General features: G+C 38.2%; 1 protein-coding gene and 1 non-coding gene across 2 annotated transcripts; one reads left to right on the forward strand and one right to left on the reverse strand.

Annotated features, from left to right (window-relative positions):
• The first annotated feature begins 661 nt into the window (after nt 1–661).
• On the forward strand, nt 662–11,395 carry Dnttip2 (deoxynucleotidyltransferase terminal interacting protein 2). Its single transcript, XM_015500876.2, has 7 exons — nt 662–819; nt 1,852–3,455; nt 4,880–5,018; nt 6,790–6,885; nt 8,443–8,607; nt 10,113–10,222; nt 11,153–11,395. Exons 1-7 carry the CDS (start codon nt 673–675, stop codon nt 11,244–11,246), a joined length of 2,355 nt encoding a protein of 784 aa, XP_015356362.2. The 5' UTR covers nt 662–672; the 3' UTR covers nt 11,247–11,395.
• Nucleotides 11,396–19,558: 8,163 nt separating this feature from the next.
• Nucleotides 19,559–19,643, reverse strand: Trnar-ucu. The gene is given in 2 exon segments: nt 19,559–19,594; nt 19,607–19,643. It is a non-coding gene; the product is annotated as a tRNA-Arg (tRNA).
• Nucleotides 19,644–23,497: the final 3,854 nt, after the last annotated feature.

Genomic DNA, 23,497 nt, shown 5'->3' on the forward strand with positions numbered 1-23,497 from the left:
CTATTATAAAGAAGTGGACCACGGAGAATAGATTTTAATAAAGCATTTTTTCTCCCCTACAACAATAACTCCCGTTTACTTCCTCAATCCCTTTGTACCATCTCTAACATAATTCTAGTTCTCTACCCTTAATATTAAAAGAAAGACAAACAAAAACTTTTATCCCTCTCCTTTACAATTTCTTTCATATTCTTTTCTGCTTATTCCCAATCCTGAAGCACCACATCACTTTTTATATAGCTTCCTAACTAGTCTCCCAGTTTCTGGGATATCCTCGTCCCAGCCATGTCTTTATTTATAATTAACATCACAACACATAAGTACATTACTGAAAAAAAAGTACAAATAAGGCAAACATCTTCCTTTGGCCACACTCTTGGCGACATCAAGACCTTTGTAATTACTGAACGAATGGAAAATTAGGTAAATGATGCGATCTTCCAACTCGTTCCTGTAAAAAGGGAGACAAAGGCCCTCTTGTCATTGCAGATGTCGCGTCCTCGGGGAGTCGGCCAGCAAAAGGCTGATCTGTCTTCCAGGGGCGTAAAGAGAACACTAAAACCCGAGCTTGGAAATCCCAACATGGCCAGAGCCCGGCCAAAGCCCGGCCAGAGCCCGGGGCAAAGGCCAAGTAAGAGATCTCGCGAGTTCCGGGATCATCTGGGAAAATAAATGAGGCACTTCTCTGACGCGTTTCCGGGCCGCAGGGCGGAGGGAAGCCGCGGTGGATGCCGGGGAGCCGGGAAAATGGTGGTCACCAGGTCTGCACGTTCTCGGGCCAGGATCCAAGATACATCGCCTGAAAGTTCCCAGCAGAAGGTAGGAGATCCCAAGTCTCCTCTGTTTCTCCTCTCCGCTCCACAGAGTAGCGCTTAGGCAGGTGGGGCGGCGCGAAGGGCCGCTGGAGAAGGCACGAGCTTTCACAGTGCTGCGGTAAACCAAGGCTCTGCTCCTGCCCTGTCATGTGAACTGGTTAGTCCTCACCACGGTCTTTTAAGGCAGTTTTAGTAGTTAAGGAAAAGGTTAGTTAACTTCCCTTGTGTTGTTCAGCGACTTCATGCAGACACAGAGATTAAACCTTTTAAGATTGTTAACGCCACTGTATCAAGGAAGACTAATTTCAGTCACGGTGCGCAAAAATCATTTAGTGGGACTGGAGAAAAGGACATCCTTTTCACCTGGGGAGGCTGGCAGTGGCCCATCACCCAACTCCAATGACGTGTAGAGGTTGTGGTGGCGCCGCCTGGTGGCTCTCCCCTGCCACATTCTTCGTTTCCTGCAGCGAAGGGAACTGAGCGGCGATTCTCTTCAGTCTGTCAAAGCAAGGGCAGCGACTAGTTCACTAGTGTGTACCTAAATACCTCTTTGCTGAGAGTACTTCCTCTCGTCCCTTATGTATGGATCGAAATGCTTATTTTTCGTTGGAGAAAATTTTTTCTTTATTCAGCTATTTTTTTTTTCTTTGCAAAGTCAGATCCAGGTCCAGGTGAGGCACATAAGGCAAATAAAGGGTCAGATCTAGCATTTAGCTTTTTTTTTTTTTAAATCATGGGTTTTGCTTTTTTGTGAAATTTTGCCTACTGGGTGTTTTTTAAATATATATATATATATATATATATATTTTTTTTTTTTTTTTTTTAGTTGTAGATGAACACACAGTATCTTTATTTTTATGTGGTGTTGAGGATCGCACACATGTGAGTCAATCGCTTTACCACTAAGCTACAGCCCCAGCTGCCTATTGGGTTTTTATAGTGCCCTCCTAAATTTGCTCCTGCAAGGAAGTGCCTTATTTGCTTTGCCCTTGTCCCAACCCTGCCTAAATTATAACTTATTTTCTTTGGGTTGCAGAGTTGTGCTGAAGGGATTCCAGAAAACAGGAAGGAATGTGGATCTGATGGCCAAAGTATTATTGAATCACTGCAAACTGCTGGGGAAAAAAATTCAGTCCCTAGAACTCCTAAAAGCAAAAAGAGGAAGAGCGGAGCTGCAGACTCACAAGCAAAGATAACTAAACCATCTACTGATGAAGAGAACTCTGAAGAAGAGTCAAATTATTCATCTGTGTCTGAGGTCCAGGAGCCTATTCTAAGAATAACTAGGAGAAGGCAGATCATAATTCCACTCACCCCAGTGACTCCTATTAGGAAAAGGCAGATAATAACTCCAATAAATGAGCCTCTTACTGAAGAGGTTGTCTCTGAAGCAGAATCTCATGCTTCAGGTGTTTCTAGAGTTGTTACTTCCACAGAAGTAGCAAGAAGAATCAGAAGTAAGGCTAAATCTGAAGTAAGAGATCTAAGCCAACAATCAAATGCAGAAACTAAAGCTGATACTGAGTCGTGTTCCTACAGTTCAATCTCTGAAATTACACCTAAGAGAAAAACCAGAAATGTGTATAGGAAATTAAAGCTAGAAACTGAGAAGAAAGATACAAAGATTGTACCAGGAAATGAAAACCGAATCATAGATACGCCTGTGAATTCAAAGGATGCAGATACCATTCAGGATTCTCAGTTACCAGCAGGATTTCCTTCTCAGACAAATAAACCAAATTTCTGTAATAATGAAATTTATAATGACTTTAATGATGATCCATTCCACAGAAATTCAGACAAAGTACTAACAGTGCAAAAACATCAACATCTTAATGTAAGTGAGGAAAAACAGACCAATGTTGCATCTCTTAGAGAAACAATCTCTCTTAAAGAGGACAATGAAATAATAGATGAGGGAAAAGAAATTAATGGGAAAGGTTCTCAGCTGAGTCCTTCTGAACTTCAGGAGAGGAGTCTTCAACCATTAGTGACCCATAAACTTTCAACTCCCCAAAAGAAAACCACATCAGAACAATCAGATCTGAACTGTGAGACTATAATGAAATCATTAGCAAAAACATTTGCAGTTGTGGAAGTGAACAGATGGAGTGAAGAGATAAATAGTACCATAAAAACAAGTGACATAACAAAGTTCAGTGATGATAATGAAGAGTCTGCTAGAATAGATGTCAGTGAAGACAACAGCAAAATGAGTGAAAACCTAGAATGTGATACCAAACTCTGCAAGTCTGAACTCAACACTTCTCAGGAGGTGAGTGATTCTGTTTTATTAGTTCTTAGCAGTGATGAAAGCCAGCAGTCTGAAAACTGTGAAAGTGAAGAGGACACTCTGTGTTTTGTTGAAAATAGTGGCCAAAATGAGTCGTTAAGTGAAGACTCTGGAAATACATCATGCAAAAATGCACTGTTTGTAATTGATACAACTCCTGGATTGAGTGCTGAGAAAAAATTTTATTTGGAAGAGGAAGACAAAGCAAGTGAAGTTTCCATTGAAGAAGAAAAAGAGGAGGAGGAGGAAGATGATGAAAACAGTGAAGAACTATCAGATAATGACAGAAATGAAGATGATGAGTGTAGTGATGAAGACGACTTACTGAATAACACAAAATCTAAACTGTAAGTTTTTACCCTTATGTTTTAAAAGTAGATGTTGATGTATTTGTCAGATGATTAATTTACCATAGAAATATGCAATATTAGAAAACATGGAATTGAGAAAATTACTGCCTTTAGTTCATTATGGAAGTGCTTTTCTATCTAGCATTTCTCTCATCTTTGTGAGTACCTTTGACAGACATACTTCTCTCAGTGACTAAGTGTTCCTTTTGATGATATATTAGAAATCATCTGTTAAGATTTTTCTGTGATTTTGTGAGCAATATAAAGGGGAGGAAAAAAAGTTACTTTTTTTCTCCTTACATGTCCATTGTAAAGAAATTGAAAAATATAGAAAAGTATGAGAAAAATAATCATCTCTAGTCCCATCCATTATCCACTAAAAGGGTCTAATGTTTGGGGTTATTTCTTTAGTTTCTATATTCCTGTTTAAAACTTATTTTTTTTCCTGATCATAGGCTGGTGGTAGTGTTATCCACTAGAAATGCCAGCAGCCTTCTAGGGCTGTGTATATTAACAGATGCATAGGCTTTGCCATAAACCAACCAAGTCAGGCAATGACATCAGGCTTAGGCATGTTTAGTTTTTTTAAAAAACCTCAGTCTTCCCCCATATTAGTTCTGATATACATTCGGGGTTGAGAATTGCTGCCAAGATACTGCAATAGAATGACTTCACTTTACAGCACAGACTGATTATGTTTTGAACACTCATTTTATATGAATAATCAGGAAAGAAAATGACTTTAAGTCCAAGTGTACTTACCTATAAGAACCCTCTGATCATATAAAGTAGAAATTCTCTTCATATAAATATAGCCCAGACAAGATGCAGAAGATTCTAATTGGTAGGTTTGAGGCATGACACTTAACTTTTAAAAAGCTCTTGTGAAATAGATGTTTATTACCATTTCATACTCAGTACCAGATATCTTTAGTTACTGAGGGAAGAATTCTAGGTTTTTATAACTTGGAAGTTCAGAGTAGAAGGCCTTTTCTCAATATGTACATTTATTAACTAACTATTTGCCTTTATATGAAGTTAAGTTGAATTGGTAGGAATATTTCCTCCTCCTTTTTCTGTAATTCTTCCTTATCTAATCTCTATGAAATATATTGGCATATTATATAGCCTAATCCTTTTTCCTCCCACTTCCATACAGGAGATCGAACCCAGAGGCACTTTACAGCTGATCTACATTCCCAGCCTCTTTATATTTTGAGACGTTCTCACTAAGTTGCTGGGGCTAGCCCTGAACTTTCAATACTGCTGCACTCTACTGATGGCCTAATACTTTTTTTAAAAATTTGGGGAATAAGTTTGGATGTGTTCCCAAAAAGCATTTTTAATTGTTCATCCTAAAATTGGATGTACTAGATTTAAAATGTAATTACTTCATCTTTAAGTGATCATTTCTCTTTCAGTCTGAAATTGACAAGTAGCAGCATAGATCCTGGTCTGAGTATCAAGCAGTTGGGTGGTGTGTATATTAATATCAACGCAGACAAACTACAGTCTAACAAGAGAACCCTAACACAGATCAAGGAGAAGAAGAAAAATGAGGTAAATTATTTGAAATGTCTACCTTGTTTTAGAAGTGTCATTTCTAGAAATGCTTAGTTCTTGGTAAAAGACCAATTTTCCCATGGTAAAACCACTTTGGCCTAATCAGTTCTATTTTCCCATCTCGCTAGAAGAGTCATTTCTTTTTAAGACAAAATCCCACCTATAAAAGGTGATGCTTGAAAAGTAAATTTAAGATCAGTATTTCTTTTCTTGCATCCACCAGTTACAATCCCAGAGTGTTTTGTTTTGTTTCTTGTTATATTTTTATTTCTTAACTGTTTGGAAAAATGTTAAAAATTGCCAGTTTCTCCATTTGAGAACTACTGTCCTAGCCTGCTGCCCTCACCTTGGGCTGGGGGTAGGGGGAATGCTTATTTACAAACAAAGATTAGACATACAATTTTAGAAGGAATTATTATTAAGATAATCTTACCTAAACCTTTAGCTTTGGCCAACAACTTGCACTGCTTTCTTCTAAATCTGTATTTTCTAGCCTTGATGCTTCTTTTAACTTCAGACTTTTGAGTGTAGGTATCTGTTCATTTCAATGCACTCAGGCACTTGACTTCACTAATTCTTCTCTTTCTCTTCCTGGCCTAAACTAGCTTCTCCTTTTGTATTCTGTGTGCTGATTAATAACACCAAAGTCTCTTTCCCTTTTGCATTTAATCACCAGGCCCTTGCAATGGTGCCTTCCTTCTTTTTGAGCCCATCAACAAGTAGTACAGACCTTTATTTCTCACCTGAGATACTCTAGCAATCTCCTTATTGGTCTCGCTTTCTTTTTGTTCTTTAAGTCATCCTGAAAACTTTTAGATTTCTTTTTGTAAAATCACAAATCTGCTTAAGTATTCTCTTGGTTAAGTCTTTCAGAGGTTTCTCAGAGCCTTCAAAATGCTTTGTTTTTGCCATTGAAGACTACTGAAATTTTCTGCTCTTTCCAAACCAATACAGAGTTCACAGCCATGGGAAACATACTTGGATTCCCCCAGTCCTTATTTGTACCTCTGTGCATCTGTAACACCCAGTACAGATCTGAGTTGTTTAAGCAAGGTTTCTTTCTTTTTTTTTATTGGTTGTTCAAAACATTACAAAGCTCATGACATATCATCTTCCATACATTTGTAAGCAAGGTTTCTTAATCTCAGCACTGTTGCTGTTTTGAGCTGCATGATTCTTTGTTGTGGGATGATCTATTGTGTATTGTAGGATTGTTAGCCACATCTCTGACTTCTACCCACTAGATGCTAGTAGCATTCTCTTTCCCTTTACTACCAAAAATGTAACATTGCCAGTTTCTCCATTTGAGAACTACTGTCCTAGACTCTATTATAGGCTTTAACATATATCAAGCTCTTAGCTGTTAAGTAATTGTTGTAATTTCTTTCTGAATGATGGAAAAGCCTAGAATGCTACTGTACCAGCCCAAAATTGTAAGCCTGGACCCAAATTAGGTAATTGACTATTAGTAATTTCTGAATCAGTAATTTCAAATGGCATTGCCAAATTAATGCTTGAGCTATATTCCTGTAAAAAAAATTTGAGGGCTAAGGATCACTTTTACTTTCTTACACTGAGAAACATACTAACTACCCTGTAGCTCCTTTTTAATCACATTGTTTTATGATAATATTTTAATTATCCTAAGCAAGTAACAAAAAATACAGATTTTTAGGAACAGATTAACAAATTTGATGGCATAAAATTTTAAAATATAAGTTCAAAATGTTGCAAAATTATGTGAAAATACAATTTTGTATTTTTATAGCTTCTGCAGAAAGCCATCATTACACCTGATTTTGAAAAAAACTATGGTGTCCCACCATATAGTGAATCAAAACGTCAACTTCAGAAAAAACGCAGGGTAAGTACAGTGACTTTAACTTAGAATGCTTGTGTGTTTGTACCTTCAGATTATATAACATGTTTGTACAATTAAAGTTAAACCTAGGTGTGTATGTGTATATATATATATTTTAAATTATTTTGATATCTGAGGGCCATAAAATAACATTTCATAGACACATTTAATATTAATTTACAATATCTCTGCAGCTACAGTGGTATACACAGATATAGCTTTTTAAAAATATACCTTAAGGACAATAGTAGCCAACATATAGGTTCACTGTCTATATCTATTAGCTTTTGAGGGTGGCGGTGGGGGATACCAAGGTTTGAACCCAAGGGTACTTAATAATCACCAAGCCACAGCCCTTTTCCATATTTTATTAGTGACAGGGTCTTGCTAAGTTGCTGAGGCTGAATTTGAGCTTGAGATCCTCCTGCCTCAGCCTCTCGAGTCACTAGGATTACAGACGTGTGCCAGTGCACTCAGCTTCTCGTAGTTTTTAGATAATGTTTTACCAAAGGCTAGAAGCTCTCTGTTGCACTTTTAAAGGAAACTAATAAGCATAAAAGTTCCCTAGGGAACTTTGAGGATGGGACACCAGTAATGTCACTAATATGGGGTACCTTGACAGATTATAGGCACCATATGAATATTTGTTGTATGAATGAAACAAAACTGATTAATTACTAGGAATTTTCAAAAGAATAGAATTTTTCTTTTATTTTAGAAATCATACAAATTTCTGGACTAGTTTGCAGTGAGTGGCTCTCTGAGACACTGATGTTAACATTTGGTTATGATGGCATCTGCCTTTAATCCAGCTATTTGGGAGGCTGAGAGGAAAATTCCAAGTTTGAGGCTAGCCTGAGCAACTTAGTGAGACTCTGTCTGAAAATAAAAAGTACTGGGGATCTAGCTCAGTGCTTGACCCTGGGTACAATCCCCTGTATTTCCCCAAAAAAGTGGGGAAGGATTAACATTTACACATAAGCTCCAGACATGAAAATGTTTTTATGTATTGTCACTTACAAGGATTATTTTAAATAAAAATTGAAGGTGTGGGTGCTGGGGATGTGGCTCAAGCGGTATCGCACTCGCCTGGCATGCGCAGGGCGCTGGGTTCGATCCTCAGCACCACATAAAAATAAAATAACAATGTTGTGTTCACCAAAAACTAAAAAAAAAATAAATATTAAAAACCTCTCTCTCTCTCTCTCTCTCTCTCTCTGTCTTTAAAACAACAACAACAAAAAAAATTGAAGGTATGTGATTCTCCCAGCAAGTCATCAGTTACTTGCTGAGATAAAAAATAGATTTTAAGGAGGATTCATTTCTGACTCAGGTAATGCAATGCCTGATTTCCTAAAAAAAAATAAATAAATATATAAAAAGTCTCTTTTTTCTGATTTTACTTAATTCCTTTTATAAAGGTGATTCTGGAGATGAATGCTTTCTATAAAGAAACTTTTCTATTCACAAAGTTTTCTGTTTGTAAAATTTTAGGGGAAATGAACATACTCATAGTTTTATTTAAAGTTATAATGTTTATTTTTGAAATTTCAACTTTAGAAAGAGCGACAAAAAACAGCAGGTGATGGCTGGTTTGGTATGAAAGCTCCAGAATTGACAGATGAACTGAAAAATGATCTCAGAGCACTGAAGATGAGAGCAAGCATGGACCCAAAAAGATTCTACAAGAAAAATGATAGAGATGGCTTCCCTAAGTATTTCCAGGTATGAACAAACAGAATACTGGTATAGTCCATAGAATGTTTATAATGTGTATATCTGACATTTGGACCATATCTGCTTAGGCCAGATAATGTCCTAAACATAATTCAGATAACAACCATCTTGTATTGGGTTCCCAGGTAGAGAGACGTTGTTAAATATGATAGGTGGATTTCCAGGTTAACTTTCTAAATGGAACTTAATAAATTTAAGGGTTAACATAAGTGTATAAAGAATTCTAGCTTAAGAGCAAGAGACCATGCATGACGGAGCAAATTCCCCCAGCAAATTCTGAAAAATCATTAAAAATTTGGTTTTCAAAGCATTCTCAGATGAAACTCCAATTGATTTATCCTTAAAGTTTTCATTCTTGATTACTTTTTGTCACTCATCAGGATTATATAATAGTCTTTGGTCTCCCAAGTTTTGTTCTGTCTTACAATCCATCTTCCAAACGTAGCCAGTTATACATGTATTCTTTAAGCTTGGCACATACCTGTAATCCCAGCAACTTGGTAGGCTGAAGCAGAAGAATTGCAAGTTCAAAGCCAGCCTGTGCAACTTAGCAAGACCTTGAGTCAAAGTAAAAAGGGTTGGGGATGTAGCTCAATGGTAGAGCACTCCTGGGTTCCTTCCCCAGTACAACAAAAAAAAATTTTGTTCATTTTAGAACTCTGCTAAGAAGTTTTTGTGACCCTTTTATTTGGTTCTTTATAATCTGCACCCAAACCAGTTCACCAACTCTTCTTTTTGTCATAGCCCTCTTAAGCTCACACAAGCTCAGCTACTCAGTCCCTTTCTCAGAATGTGTACATACCAGTATTTAATTCTACCTATACAAATCCAAGCTAAAATGACATCCCTTTGTCTTCTTTTCTTCCTTTTGGTCAGAATTTGTCACTCAGTGTTCAAAGCTTCTATAATATTTTGTTCAGTGTCTATTATGTTATGCTTTAATTCTTCAGTTTTCTGTTTTGATATTCTTTAAAACTGGAACCTTGCTAAGGACTAGATGTTTGTTTTTGTTTCCTCAACCTATCACAGTGCCTGGCACACAGTAGGCATTCTGTAATTTTAGTCAGTTGAATGAACAAATGCAGAGCAGTTACTAAGGCAGTATTTATGATAGTCTAGGAGATCAGGTAGGTCTGTATATAGAACTTGTATTTGAATTGGAAAACGAACAGTTTATTAACTTCTACTTTTCTCTTTTTGTTATTCATTGTGAATTTAACTGTACTGTTTAGTACTATGTATATAAAAGAAATTTTGGATCTACTATATACTCTGTCATTAGTAACATCACTGTGCTCATAGGTGATTTATTTTAGCTTAAAAAAATGTCAAGATAAACTTTAATACTGTTATAAGATAAGCTCGTGATTTACACTCCTTTTTGTAAATATACTTTGTTCAAACTACACAGAAATATGGAATAAACAGTGGCATTTAGGCACTGTATGACTTAATCAGGTTTTGTATGACTTATTTCATTCAATTGTTCATAGGTTGGAACCATTGTTGACAATCCAGCTGATTTCTACCATTCACGAATTCCCAAGAAGCAAAGGAAAAGAACTATTGTGGAAGAACTGCTGGCTGATTCTGAATTCAGAAGGTAATGAATTTTTATATTTCATCTTGTAATATCTATGCATTTCTTTAAAATATGCAGAAATCTATAAAATTTCAGTTAATTATAAAATATTAACTCATTTAAAATAACCTTCATATATAAACATGAATATATACTTTCATGAAAATAACAAAAGCAATTTAGTGCAAATCTCTTTAATATCTGGCATAATTAAAGACAATCATATCCCTATAACCCCAGGGACTTGGGAGGCTGAGGCAGGAGGATCACAAGTTCAAGGCCAGACTCAGCAACTTAGCAAGGCCTTAAGTAACTTAGACCCTGTCTCAAAATAAAAAAATAAAAAAGGACTGGGGATGTGGCTCAGTGGTTAAGTGCCCCCCTGGGTTTGATCCCTGGTACTCAAAACAAAACAAAAAAGACAGAGCCTCACATCTGTTTCTGCATATACCACACATCATGTAGCATCTAGGAAACTCTACTGTATACTCAGGAGAGAATGAGGGCAAAGGACAATTACTGCCTTAGTATTCTTGTAAAAAATAGTCTTTACTGAATGGATCTGTTGAAGGGGTCTTCAGATCATACTTTGAAAACCATTAGTATGTTTTCTAAAGTTCTAGGAAATATGTACCAGTCATATTTGTTTTTTCAGATAAGTGTAAACTTTTGTTTTACTTGTCCTTTTTGCATTTTTATCTCCATTTATGTCCTGTGTTTAACATTGTCATGGGTCTTTAGCAAGTTGTGTGAGGGCAGAGGCTATAGCTGTCTGTCCGCTGCTCTATCCTTAGTTCTCAGTGTGGCTCCTGACATGTGATGGCAACTTACCGATAAATAGGAAAAGTGCAAAAAATCTTGAGATTTAAAACCCCTTACATAATGTTATATTAACTACTAATATCTGATGTGTTATTCTTTAGAAAACCTGGGTTTGTTTTTTCTTTCCAGATATAACCGAAGGAAGTACTCAGAGATCATGGCTGAAAAAGCAGCAAATGCAGCAGGAAAAAAGTTCCGTAAGAAGAAGAAATTCCGCAATTAAGACTCACCAACCGTACCACAATCTTTTATGTCACCTCTTTATTTGTTAAATGTGTTTTAAAAACTAACACCATCATGTAACCATCATATTTATATAGACTGGCTCTATTTAGGGATTTTTGTTTGGAAATAAAGTTGGTTAACAGAGAATCCATCACATGTCCCTTGAAGTAAAAATAGGTATGGCTACAAAAGATCCATCCAGGCTTAGACTGCTGAAGGGGAAAAGAACCTCATCCATTTTAAGATAATTAACATTTTTATTAAGTTTCCAGTGCTTGGTTATTTAAAGAAAATTACAGATATTTAGAAAGTACAAAGTTTGCTAATATGTTCAAAAACTTTAAAGAGATCAAAGATGTATAAATAATACTATAATTACTATGTAATTTTGCATCTATCTATATATACATACATATATATGTCATGTATGAGACTCTGGGTTTTGATCCTCAGCACTGAAAAAAATTATAAAATTATAAGGAATTAAAACTATGAATTTTAATTTGTATATGTAGCTTTTTCATGTCAAGTGTGAGCTTCATAAATTTATTTTAAATCTTCAGAGCAAAGTAAAGAATGGTATCTAAAAATATTATTGTTTGTTAACGTCAGAAAAAGAGACTAAAAAGGGTACTTTCTATTAAGATCCTGGTCTATGCTGTGTGCAGTGGTTTATGCCTATAATCCCAGCAGCTTTGGAAGCTGAGGCAGAATGATTGCGAGTCCAAAGCCAGTCTCAGCAATTTAGAGAGGCCCTAAGTAACTCAACAAGACCCTGTCTCTAAAATAAAAAAAAAAAAAATGGCCTGGGATGTGGCTCAGTGGTTAAGTGCCACTGGGTTCAACAATAACAACAAAAAAGATTCCTGTTCTACAAATAATCTGCATACCTCAATTTACAATGGGATTATGTCCTTACAAACCCATTTTAAGTTGAAAATATAAACTGAAAATGCATTTAATATGTCTTATATACCGAGCATAACAATAGCTTACTGTAAGTGCACTCAGAATACTCAGCCTGCTATTAGGCAAAGTCATTTAGTAGAAAGACTATTTTATAATGGAATATAGAATACCTCATAATTTGTTGACTATCTGAATCCAAAAGATGCTGGCAACAGGACACTAGACTTACCAGTTGTTTACTCTTGTGAGTACATGGCTGACTGGGAGTGGTGGCTCACTACCGTTGCCTAGCATCTAGAGAGTATCACTAGCCCAGGAAAAGATCAAAATTCAAAGTATGGTTTCCACTGGATGCAAACTACTTTCTCACGATGATAATGTCAAAAAATCATGTCAAATCATCTGTATTTGAATAATGAATTAATTTTATTTTTCACTTTTTAAGCAAAGAAACAGGTTTTAGTGACTTTGGCTTGTCACTAAACTGGGTTCACGTACTAGAAATGTTAGCTTAATGAATAACAAAGTCTAATAAAAGCATTATAAAGAGTATAAAGGTATGCTCCAGTAGGGTGTGCTGATGGAAAGGAGGACAATCAAGTTTAATTCCAACCGTAGACCTATTTCCTGAGCTCCCTTATGTTTTTCTTCTCTCCACATTTACCTTCCTTAAATTCTTTTCTCCCTGCATTCTTTCATTCTGTAAACACGTTTTGAGAGCTTGCTCTGTGCTTGGTATTGTATTATATCCAGCTGCCAACTGTACATCTCTAGGGTGTTTCATGCAGACCGCAAAACTCATCACATGCGAATCTGAACTAATTTTCTTCCCAAACCCATTTCTTTGTTCTCCCATTGACTGTTTCAGCACATTCATCTGCTGAAGAACTGGTAGATTCTAACTACTTCCATTCTCTCCTTTTTATCCATTAATTCATCCAGGCCCATTAATTTGGACTCCCTTGAAAAACAGCTCTGGTTTGTACACTCAGCTTTGTCCCCAGGCCACCTCCCTACTTCCAGCCTTCATTTTCCCTCCTTGTTGGCTACCATGGCCCCTCAACTGGTCTCCAGGACTCCAGTCTTATACTATTCCGGGGCCCATAATCTATACTGCAGCCAGAGGGATGATACAAAACACATCTAATCATACTGGATTCCAGCTAAAAGCGTCTCAGTGGTTTCCCACTGCCTCTAGGTAAAGACCACACTCTTAAGATGGTGTGCAAGACCTTCAGAATATGGTCTCTGCTGGAATCAATCTAAAGAGACATTTTGTTTTTCCATCAGTAATAGGAGGAGCTCCTATAGATGTTTAACAGACTTGAAAATGTTCTAGAAATAGACACATGCTTTTTTCCTTCATCATCATCAGGATTGTTTTAACTCTTTTTTAAAATTAATTTTTATACTACAAGGATAAAAAAGGGGACATTATGAAAAAGCCTTAAACATTACACCCAAGTCTACAATAAAAAAGGTGGTCCCATGCCAGGTACAGTGGCACATGCCTATAATCCCAGTGGCTCTGGAGTCTGAGGCAGGAGAAGCATGAGTTCAAAGCCAACCTCAGCAATTTAACAAGGCCCTGTACAACTTAGCGAGACCCTATCTCAAATAAAATATAAAAAAGGACTGAGTATATATGGGTCAGTGGTTAAGTGCCCCTGGTACCAGGAAAAAAAAAAAAAGACTTCTTTCATACTACTGTCCCCTCCTGACTTAGTGCTCTAAAGTAATCACTATATCCCTCCAGATCTTCCATGCACAATCATAAATTCATAAACATACTAGTGTTATTATCAGCATTGTTTGACATAAATGGAGACTTATTAAAAATACTCATTTTCACATCAGCTTTTTAAATATAATCCTGAATAATTTTTCCATAGCAACCTATAAATCTCATTTTTTCAAGGTCATTTTTTCATCAGTTTACCATAGTTTCTTCAAAAAGACCACCACTGATAGATAGCTAGGTCATTTCCAGTTTGAAGCCATTACAAACAGTGCTGCATTTTGCTGTTGTATGGCAGATAATTAAATGCCAATCTTTCTAAATATATAATAATTGCAAACATTAAAATATTAAAAATATATATGTACCACAACCAGGGGGGGGATTCATTTCCGATCTATAAAAAGAGCTGAGTATTTGAAAAAATCATAATAAATGACACAGATTAGTTCCAAAGATTAACAGGGATTTTCTTTTTTTTTCTTTTTTGGTACTAGGAACTGAACCCAAGGTCACTTAATACTGAGCCACATCCCCATCCCCATCCCTTTTTATTTTTTATTTTGAGACAGGGTCTCCATAAGTTGCTTAGTGACTCACTGAATTGCTGAGGCTGGCCTTGAACTTGTGATCCTCCTGACTCAGCCTCCAGAGTCACTGGGATTACAGGTGTGCACCACCAAATCCAGGGGGATATCTCTCTCTCTCTAGTCTTCAAGTATCTTTTATTGGAAGGCCATGCATTGCCCTCATTTATTGTACTTCAAATCACTGTACAGTTATTTTTGTGGAAACACTGCCTGCATTTTCTAGTACAAAAAAAATAACTAAAAATTGTTTCAGGAATGCAGAGAAATACCAATGGGATCTTACTAATGTGATAAAATCTATGTGTATGTTAGTGCATGTGTGTTTGCACTTCCACACCAATCTCAGAAGCCAGCATCATGTTTACTGGAAAAGCATTCCTTTAATGAGCAGAAACATGTCAAGGAAGTTCATTATCAACGTTATCATAAATAATTACTTAACACTGTATGGACACACCAGCTGATTCTATTATAAGAGAAACAATATGAGGCATAAAACTTAGAAATGAGAAAATAAAACCATCATAATTTGTGGATAGAATATTTCCAGAAAACAAATTAGTCAATTGAAAAACTATTTTTTTCATTTTTTAAATAAAGATATAATTCACCATAAAATTCATACCTTTAAGAAGTGTACAATTCAGTGAATTTTCATATATTCTAAGTTATGCAACTACCAAACTGTTTCCAGAACATTCTCATGACCCCAAAATTAAACCCCATTTACATTATTGGTCACTTCACGTTTCCCCACCCCAAGCCCTGGTGATGACTAACTCCTATGAATTTGCCTAATTTGGACATTTCATTAAAAAGGAATCATATAATATGTGGTCATTTGTGACTAGATTCTTTTACTTAGTATAATGTTTTCAAGGTTTATGTAACATGAATCAGCACTTCATTCCTTTTGATTGCAGAATAATATTCCACAAGAAAGATACACTACATCTTGTTTATCCATTGATCAGCTGGTGGACATTGGGTTATTTCTACTCCTGGCTATTGAAAACAATGCTACTAATGACATTCCTGTGCAAATTTTTGTGTGGACATATGTTTTAAACTCTATTGGGTATATACTTAGGAATGGATTGACACAATAACAAGGTAACTGTAATGTTTAACTTTTTGAGGAATTACCAAACTGTTTAACAATAGACTGCATCATTTTACATATCCACTAGCGATATATAAGGGTTTCAATGCTTCTCAAGATTTGTATAATCTTTCTTTTTTTAATGAATTTATTTATTTGTTCTGGTTTGTTATGTATGACAGTGGAATGCATTTCAATTCATAGTACACAAATAGAGCACAATTTTTCATTTCTCTGGTTGTACACAATGTACACATACCATTGTGTCATCATACATGTACCTAGGATAATGATGTCCATCTCATTCCACCATCTCTCCTACCCCTCTGCCCCCTCTCTTCCTCTCCCTCTGCTTTGCCCTATCCAGAGTTCCTTCATTCATCCCAAGCTCCTCCTCCCACCCCCATTATGGATCAGCATCCACTTATCAGAGGAAACATTCGGCCTCTAGGTTTTTGGGATTGGCTAACTTCTCTTAGCATTATATTCTCCAACTTCATCCATTTACCTGCAAATGCCATGATTTTATTCTTTTTTAATGCTGAGTAATATTCCTTGTGTATAGATACCACAGTTTCTTTATCCATCCATCTATTGAAGGGCATCTAGATTGGTTCCACAATTTATCTATTGTGAATTGTACTGCTATGAACATTGATGTGGCTGCCTCACTGTAGTATGCTGTTTTTAAGTCCTTGGGGTATAAACCGAGTAGTGGGATAGCTGAGTCAAATGCCGTTCCAACTTTTCTAAGGAATCTCCATACTGCTTTCCAGATTGGGTGTACCATTTTGCAGTCCCATCAGCAATGTAAGAGTGTAACTTTCCCCACATCCTCACCACCAATTATTGTTGCTTATATTCTTAATAACTGCCATTTGTCTTTCTTAATATAACCATCCTAGTGGGTGTGAAGTGGTATCACATCATGGTTTGAAATGAAAAACTATTTTAAATAGTAATAAAATAATCCAATAAGATGATTGAATATAAAATTATTTTTAAAACACCAAATGCTTTCTTATATATAAAAACAATAACCTGTTAAAGAATATAATGAAAGAAAATATCCCAACAAAAACGATAAACTAAATTGGGTTTAGCGGCACATGCTTGTGATCCTAGCAACTCAGGAGGTTGAAGCAAAAGGATCCCATATTTGAGGCCTGGATAACATATCAAGACCCTGTCTCAAGAAAGATAGGACTAGGGTGGTGGCTGGGGGATGTAGCTCAGTGGAAAAGTACTTCTGGATTCAATCTCCATTATCAAAACAAACAAACAAACAAAAAAGGATAAGAGTACAGTTAACAAAAAAAAAGTCAAGAACTAGATGAAGGAAAACTGACACTAAAGTGCCCAGAAGGGCTGAATAAATAAAATGGCATACTTTTCTCCCTCCCAAAGTTCTTAAAGATTCAACATCCTAATTAGTTCAATTCTCCCTATATTGATGCACAGTATGACTTCAACAATAATATCTCCTACTCACTATAATTAAAGCTCATGTGAGAAAATAACACAGAATTGAGGGTTTACCTATAGACCTTGGTGTCCTGGGTTCCCATTCAGGCTTATCGCTTATCAGCTGTGTATCCTTGAACAATTACTTATATTAAGTATTACAATTATTCGAAATAAAACTAGGCAGAAAGATCTTTTTTAAAGGTGATAAGAGAGGACTGATTCTACTAGATTTTAAAGTGAATTTAAAAATTTAGACAGATCAGTGAAATAATCCAAAAGCCCAAATTCATGTGGGAATTTAGAAAATAATGAAAGTGGTATTTTGAATTAGTTAGAGCCTGGCACAGTGGCAGACATCTATAATTCCAGTGACTAGGAAGGCTGAGGACCCCAAATTTGAGGCCAGCCTCAGCAAGACATTAGCAAGACCCTATCTCAAAATCAAAACTAAAAAGGGATGGGGATATAGCTCACTGACAGAGTATCCCTGAGTTCTAACCCCAGTACTGGAAAAAATAAAATTGATGTAATAAAGGAGGAGGGTTCATCATCAGTGATTATCTGGAACAAAACTCCCACTTCACCCCTTACAGAAAAATACTGGATTAAGCAAATATTTAAAAACAAAACATAAAAACAGGGCTGGGGCTGTAGCTCAGTGGTAGAGCACTTCCCTAGCATGTGTGAGGCACTGGGTTCAATTTTCAGCACCACATATAAATATATAAAATAAAGGTCCATCAACATCTAAAAAAAATTTTTAAAAAACATAAAAATAAAACCATTAAAAGGACAGCATTTAATAATCTGAGTGTAGTATGACCTTCAAATGTAGACGTCAGAAAAGACTGGTAAATTCAAATATATACATTTCTGCAAGATAGATAAACAAGATAAATATCAGAAGCAAAATCAGTAGATGAAAAGAAATACTGGAACATACCACAAAGGGCTCTTTTCCTTAATGTGTAAAGAACTCCTACAAAGTAATTTAAAAATTTACTTTCTTGCCAGGTATGGTGGTGCATGCCTGTAATCCCAGGCTCAGAAGACTGAGGTAGGAGGATTACAAATTCAAAGCCAGCCTCGGTAATTTAGCGAGACCCTGTTTCAAAAAAAAAGGGGGGGGGGGTTGGTGACGTGGCTCAGGGGTTAAGCATGCCTGGTTCAATCCCTGGTACCAAAAAAAAAAAAAAAAAGGCACAGCTCAACAACGGAAAATACAAATCATCCTTGTATGAAAAGATGCTTAGTTTAAGCATAACAAAAGACATGAGTTAAAATACAACTAGAAACCACTTTTCGCCTGTTTGATAACATGGTGTGCGGGGTAAACAGGCATTCTCACTTAGCATTGCTGGGAGAAAAATGGGTATAATCTCTATGAGGGCAATGTGCCAATAACTATTAAAGAATACACGGACTGCAAATGCAGAACAAATCTTTGGGCCAACAATTCAGCTTCCTAGGAATCTATCCTAAAGACATTCTTGCACTTGTGTACAATTAAATAAGGATGTTCACTGAAGCATTGTATGCAATAGGAAAATAACCAACACCTAAATATTCAAGTATTAATGACTTAAATCTTTATGATGCATAAAGAACAAGGCAGCCCTACATGTATTAAGTGAAATAAGTATAGTCTACTATTAAATGCTTTAAGGACGCATGTCACATATATCAATAACAACCAACAGAGAGACCATACATACAAAAAGAGCGGACATGTGCCTGAAATAAATAGGAATCTACTTCCAAGAAAACGTTATTACTAACGACTCGCGCAGCAAGGTTGGATGTAGGAATAAAGATGTTTACTTCTCCCTGTACCTTTTCTCTCTTTGACAATTTTGGATTTTTTAAATCTTTTGCATGAATAACCTGTTTCATTGTGGCAATGACTTTTCAAATCTCCATTCGTTCCTTGTTTTATTCACCTTTAGGGAGGTGGAATCTTAACCTTGGGCAAAGCTCAAGTCCGAAAAACCGGAGGAGCCTAGGGGCACAGTGGGCCTCGGAAACAGGCGGACGCTACAATCACGCAGCGGGAGGGCGGTTTCATCCGAAATGCGGGTTCCCGGGCCCCGCCTCAGCTCCCCTCAACTGGAGTCCCAGAGCGGCGCCCAGAAATCTGTTTTTGACAGGATCCCGCTCGGGATTCCGGGGCGTGCGGATTTCGAAGCTCTCCGAGCGGGATAGAGACCGCACAACGACGGGTTTTCTCGCCCCTCCCTCCTGGCCACTGTCGCGCTCCGGCCACGGGGGTGTCCGCCAGGACCGAAGGCCTCGCCTGGCTGTGGCTTCCCTCCGCTCCGCTGTCCGGGCCGCTCTCCCCGGGCCCTGGATTGGCCGCTGGGCCCGGCCGAGGCCGCGGAGCGGAGCCGGCGCGCGACCCCGCGGGCCGCTGAAGGCAAAAGGGCTGCTGGAACAGCACGCAGAGCCGCAAGTTAAGGTGTTTAGGAAAAAAAGAAAGGATGGTGGGCGGGGGGGAAAAAAACCCACGACTCCGCCGGGACTCGAACCCGGAACCTTTGAATGCCTTCAACCTCTAGAAGTCCAATGCGCTATCCATTGCGCCACGGAGCCACCTGTTGGAGTCTCCGCGCATCTGCGCTGTTAAGCCAGAGGCGACGGCCCCGCGCCCTCCCCACTGCCCCTTTTGGTCCTCTCTGTCGCTGGAGCGGGACTGCCGCACCCAGACTACGGCCAGCTTGGGCAGCCGCCCCAAACCTGGGCGCCGGGCTTCCTCGGCCGATGCCCGTCGCGAGAACGGCGAGCCGGGCAAGCGAAGGGCAGCTACCGTCCGCCGGTCCTAACGGGTGGGGGTGAGGGCAGCCCGACCAAGTCTCGGCCCGCCCTGGGCAAGCCACACAAATCTCGGTCGCGCCCTTTCCTCCCGGCCCCCTTGTAGCCCCAAGCGTCCCCGCCTACCAGGTCTCTCCNNTTCGCTGAGAGCCTGGCGCCGCTGCTCAGAAGGGCGCAATCGTCACAAAATGACAGGGGTACCTTGGACTGGGGGCAGGGAGCGGGCTTTCGGTGCCCCACTAATCCGCATCCGCACGACCCGGGAGCCACTCGAAGTGGGTGATCTAAATAAAAGCACTGAGGTTGCTATGCAACTGCCGCTGCTAGACAAGACCCCTGGCTCCCCCGCTCCAATCAGCGTGCCCCGCCTACGGGCCCCGCCTACGTAGGAATCTCGGGGCTGCAGAGGGGCGCGCTCTTCAGGCTGGTCTGAGTCTTCTATTCCCGAACCTGGATCAACCCTGGCCCACCCTGTATTCCTGAGCTCCCCCACCCCCACCCCGCCCGGCGTCAACAGGCATTTAAGCAGTCTCTGTCAGTGTACCTAAGCGAGGAAGAGAATTCCCAGGAGGAGTCTAGTGTAGTGGGGATCTTTACATTTTTAGAGAGGCAACTGCCATCAAACCCCTTTATAAAGAAGAGAAACTGCAGTTAAAAGAAGTTAAATGACTCACGTAGGGACACCCAGCTAGTGAGTGTGGAGAATTATGAAGAGTCAAATTTTATTCTATTTGCGGTCTAATGTGTTAGCTTTCACAGTTTGTGTGTGCTGACAGCACATGTTGATCAGAGATGAAAGTACAGCAAAAGCAGTAGCCAGAGCTTCAGCATCTTTATGTTGGTTTCTTGAACCCCAGTTCTCACAGGAACAAAGCATATGGGCACCCGATGCGTGTTTGCACACAAAATGGTTTCCATTATAAGAGAGGAATGCTGAGCTTGGGGACCCACTATGTTATGGTGAGCAGTAAGCAAGCCTGTTCTTTGTTCCACGGGGAGACATTACCTCATCCTTCAAGATTGCTCACTGCAAACACAACCCTGAGAAATGACCCAAGGAAAGAGTGATCAGTCTTGCATTCTTGGCACACCCAACAAGAACGTGCAAGAATACTATAATGGTGAATTGCCTCTGCAAACATTAAGTGGTAGAGCCCTAACTGATGCCAGGCCTATTTCATTCCACCCTGATGTAAACAGTTTCTTGACAAGTATTGTATGCATAACATTGGTAAGCTCCTGTAAAATTAATAGAATGAATTTCTTCACATTACACGCAGGAGGAATTCTCACATGGGCAAAAAATTGACCCTTAAAAAAGAATCCTGCTCTAAGTCATATTTATTTAAACAAATCTTTATTGAACTCTGCAACATGCCAGGCTCTTGTGACATCTCAGGATCCTGGTTCTCAGGAACTGGTTTTCACAGCTCAAAAGGAGGAAGAGATGCCCAGTGTCCCTATGGGAAAACCATACAGAGGGATTCTGCTTGAGGCATTAGAGTCAAAGCTCAAATTTTGAGAAATAATTAACATGATTAAATAACAATTCAGACTCACATACAAAAATTCTTGGAAAAGGGAATTGGGAAGGAAACTACATGCCAAGGGAAAATGTGCATGTGCCTAATTCCACTTCATGAATCAAACAAAGAATTTTAGATATTTGATTTCTTGCACTAGTTGAGATCAAAGTCCCTGGTCTATGTCATAGAAAATACACACACACAAACACACACACATACAGAGTCAGCAGAGAATGTGGTAAAACCGGGATTTTGTGAAGCATCCTGTGAGCAATTAGGTTGCACTTTTTAAACCTTACAATTAGAAGACTGGGAAAGTCACGGCAGCACAAATATTAGGTAGTCCTCTGATAATAAGCGGTTTATAATGAGTGTGGCTTTAGAGACAGCAATGTTAGAATGTTAAAAGAATGGAAATGCATTTTAGTTGCCATCTAGGGAGGAAGATCAAGTCGGTTTTGAGTTCCCATTTCATAAAAGAAGAGCTTGACTTTTCTAAGCAAGAGAGTCTATGCTACCTGAACCAAGAATTCAAGGAAAAAAAAGCAACCTCTTACATTCTGCCGGCAGAGGGAGCCAAAGCATGGGTTATAACTATCTCCACAGCACTGATCTCTACCCTTGTGCAACTTGAGATCCCTAAACAGAAAAACCCTAAATTAAACACTACTTCCTTTGGTGTTTTAAAGCTCAAATCCAGTATAAACCTCTGGGGGCCTGAGGTAACATTCTTCATGTTTATACAGCAGAATTATTTTTAAATTGTTGTATTGTTCTATTTTTGGAGCTTGGAAGCCATTTCAGCCTTCCCCTGAAGCTCTAGAAATCTATATTTCCAACAATTTTCACCAACTTTGCCTTACTCAAGAGTAAGGTTGGCAGAGTACTCATTTAATTCAGTTTAATGAGTATTAGGGATGCTATAGTTTGGCCTACTGTGGGAAATAGAGTAGAAGTTTAAAACATAATTCTTTCCTTCAAGGACGCTCCAGATTCCCTGAGAGAAATATGACCTATGAATATAAGCAGTATGCAAACAATGCAAGATAATATATTTTTAAAGTAGCAAAATATTATTGACATCCCTACAACAAAAGTTTTTGAGTTTGCAATCTCAAAGAATAAGTATACACTACTATAGTAATTATGAAACATTCTGAAATAGAATTTTAAAGGATGAGATTTTTAGAAAACTAAAACAAAATCTTTGATAGTTGGAATTAAGATTACAGGCTGTGGAATTCAACTCCTGGTGTTTAAATATTGGCCCTGCCTCTTCTCTGATTCTTCTTTTCTTCACCTGAAAAATCATAAAGTTATTATAAGGACTGAAGGAGTTAATCCTCCTGAGAATTTATCTGTGTCCTGGCACAAAGTAAATTTGTAACATCTGGTTGCTATTATTATTAGCAAGCATTTCTCTATAAAGAAATTCCATATCCTTCAGAAACAAATCAAGTTCTGATACAGTATCAGCTAAATTTGTTGCAACTCCAGTTATGTTCTCTGCCTCTCAACCTTACTCCTACACAACTATACACATTACATTTGTTACCAACAGAACATTTAGTTTCTCCACCTAAAAACATCCAGCTCTAGTTTCAAAACTTTCTGACTTTTTCCCTTGGAGAAGTTTGGATAGATCATTGTTTTCATTTGTCCAACCTCATGGCTTCCCAAAACAAGGATGCAGTTTACCCCCTAAAGGACTTAGGAAGATTCATTTCTTGCCAGACAAAATCTGCTCATAGCATTTAAATGATGACATTTTTCATCCTAAAATATTTTAGTACTGAGTTTCATCTAGGCCAATAAGCAAACTGCACTAGGTGGCAAGATGGAAATAGAAGAAGAAAATATCCAGGATGAAGAAATTGAGGCATCAAACAAACACAAAAAATTGGGGAGGCACAAATGGACCCTTATGAGATGGATGTGTGGTGTTAGGGGAAGAAGTGTCAGGAGATAAGGTTGGGCAGGCAGATTTTAGCCACATCCGATGGGAGCAGGTTTGATTCAGGATGAAGAATGTGGATTTATTGCAATAGGCAGTGGGGATTACTGGTTGCTTTTGACCTGAGAAAGACTGTGCTTTGGAATGATTAGCTT

Source organism: Marmota marmota, unplaced genomic scaffold, assembly GCF_001458135.2.
Source record: "Marmota marmota marmota unplaced genomic scaffold, marMar, whole genome shotgun sequence".
Classification (NCBI taxonomy): Eukaryota; Metazoa; Chordata; class Mammalia; order Rodentia; family Sciuridae; genus Marmota; species Marmota marmota.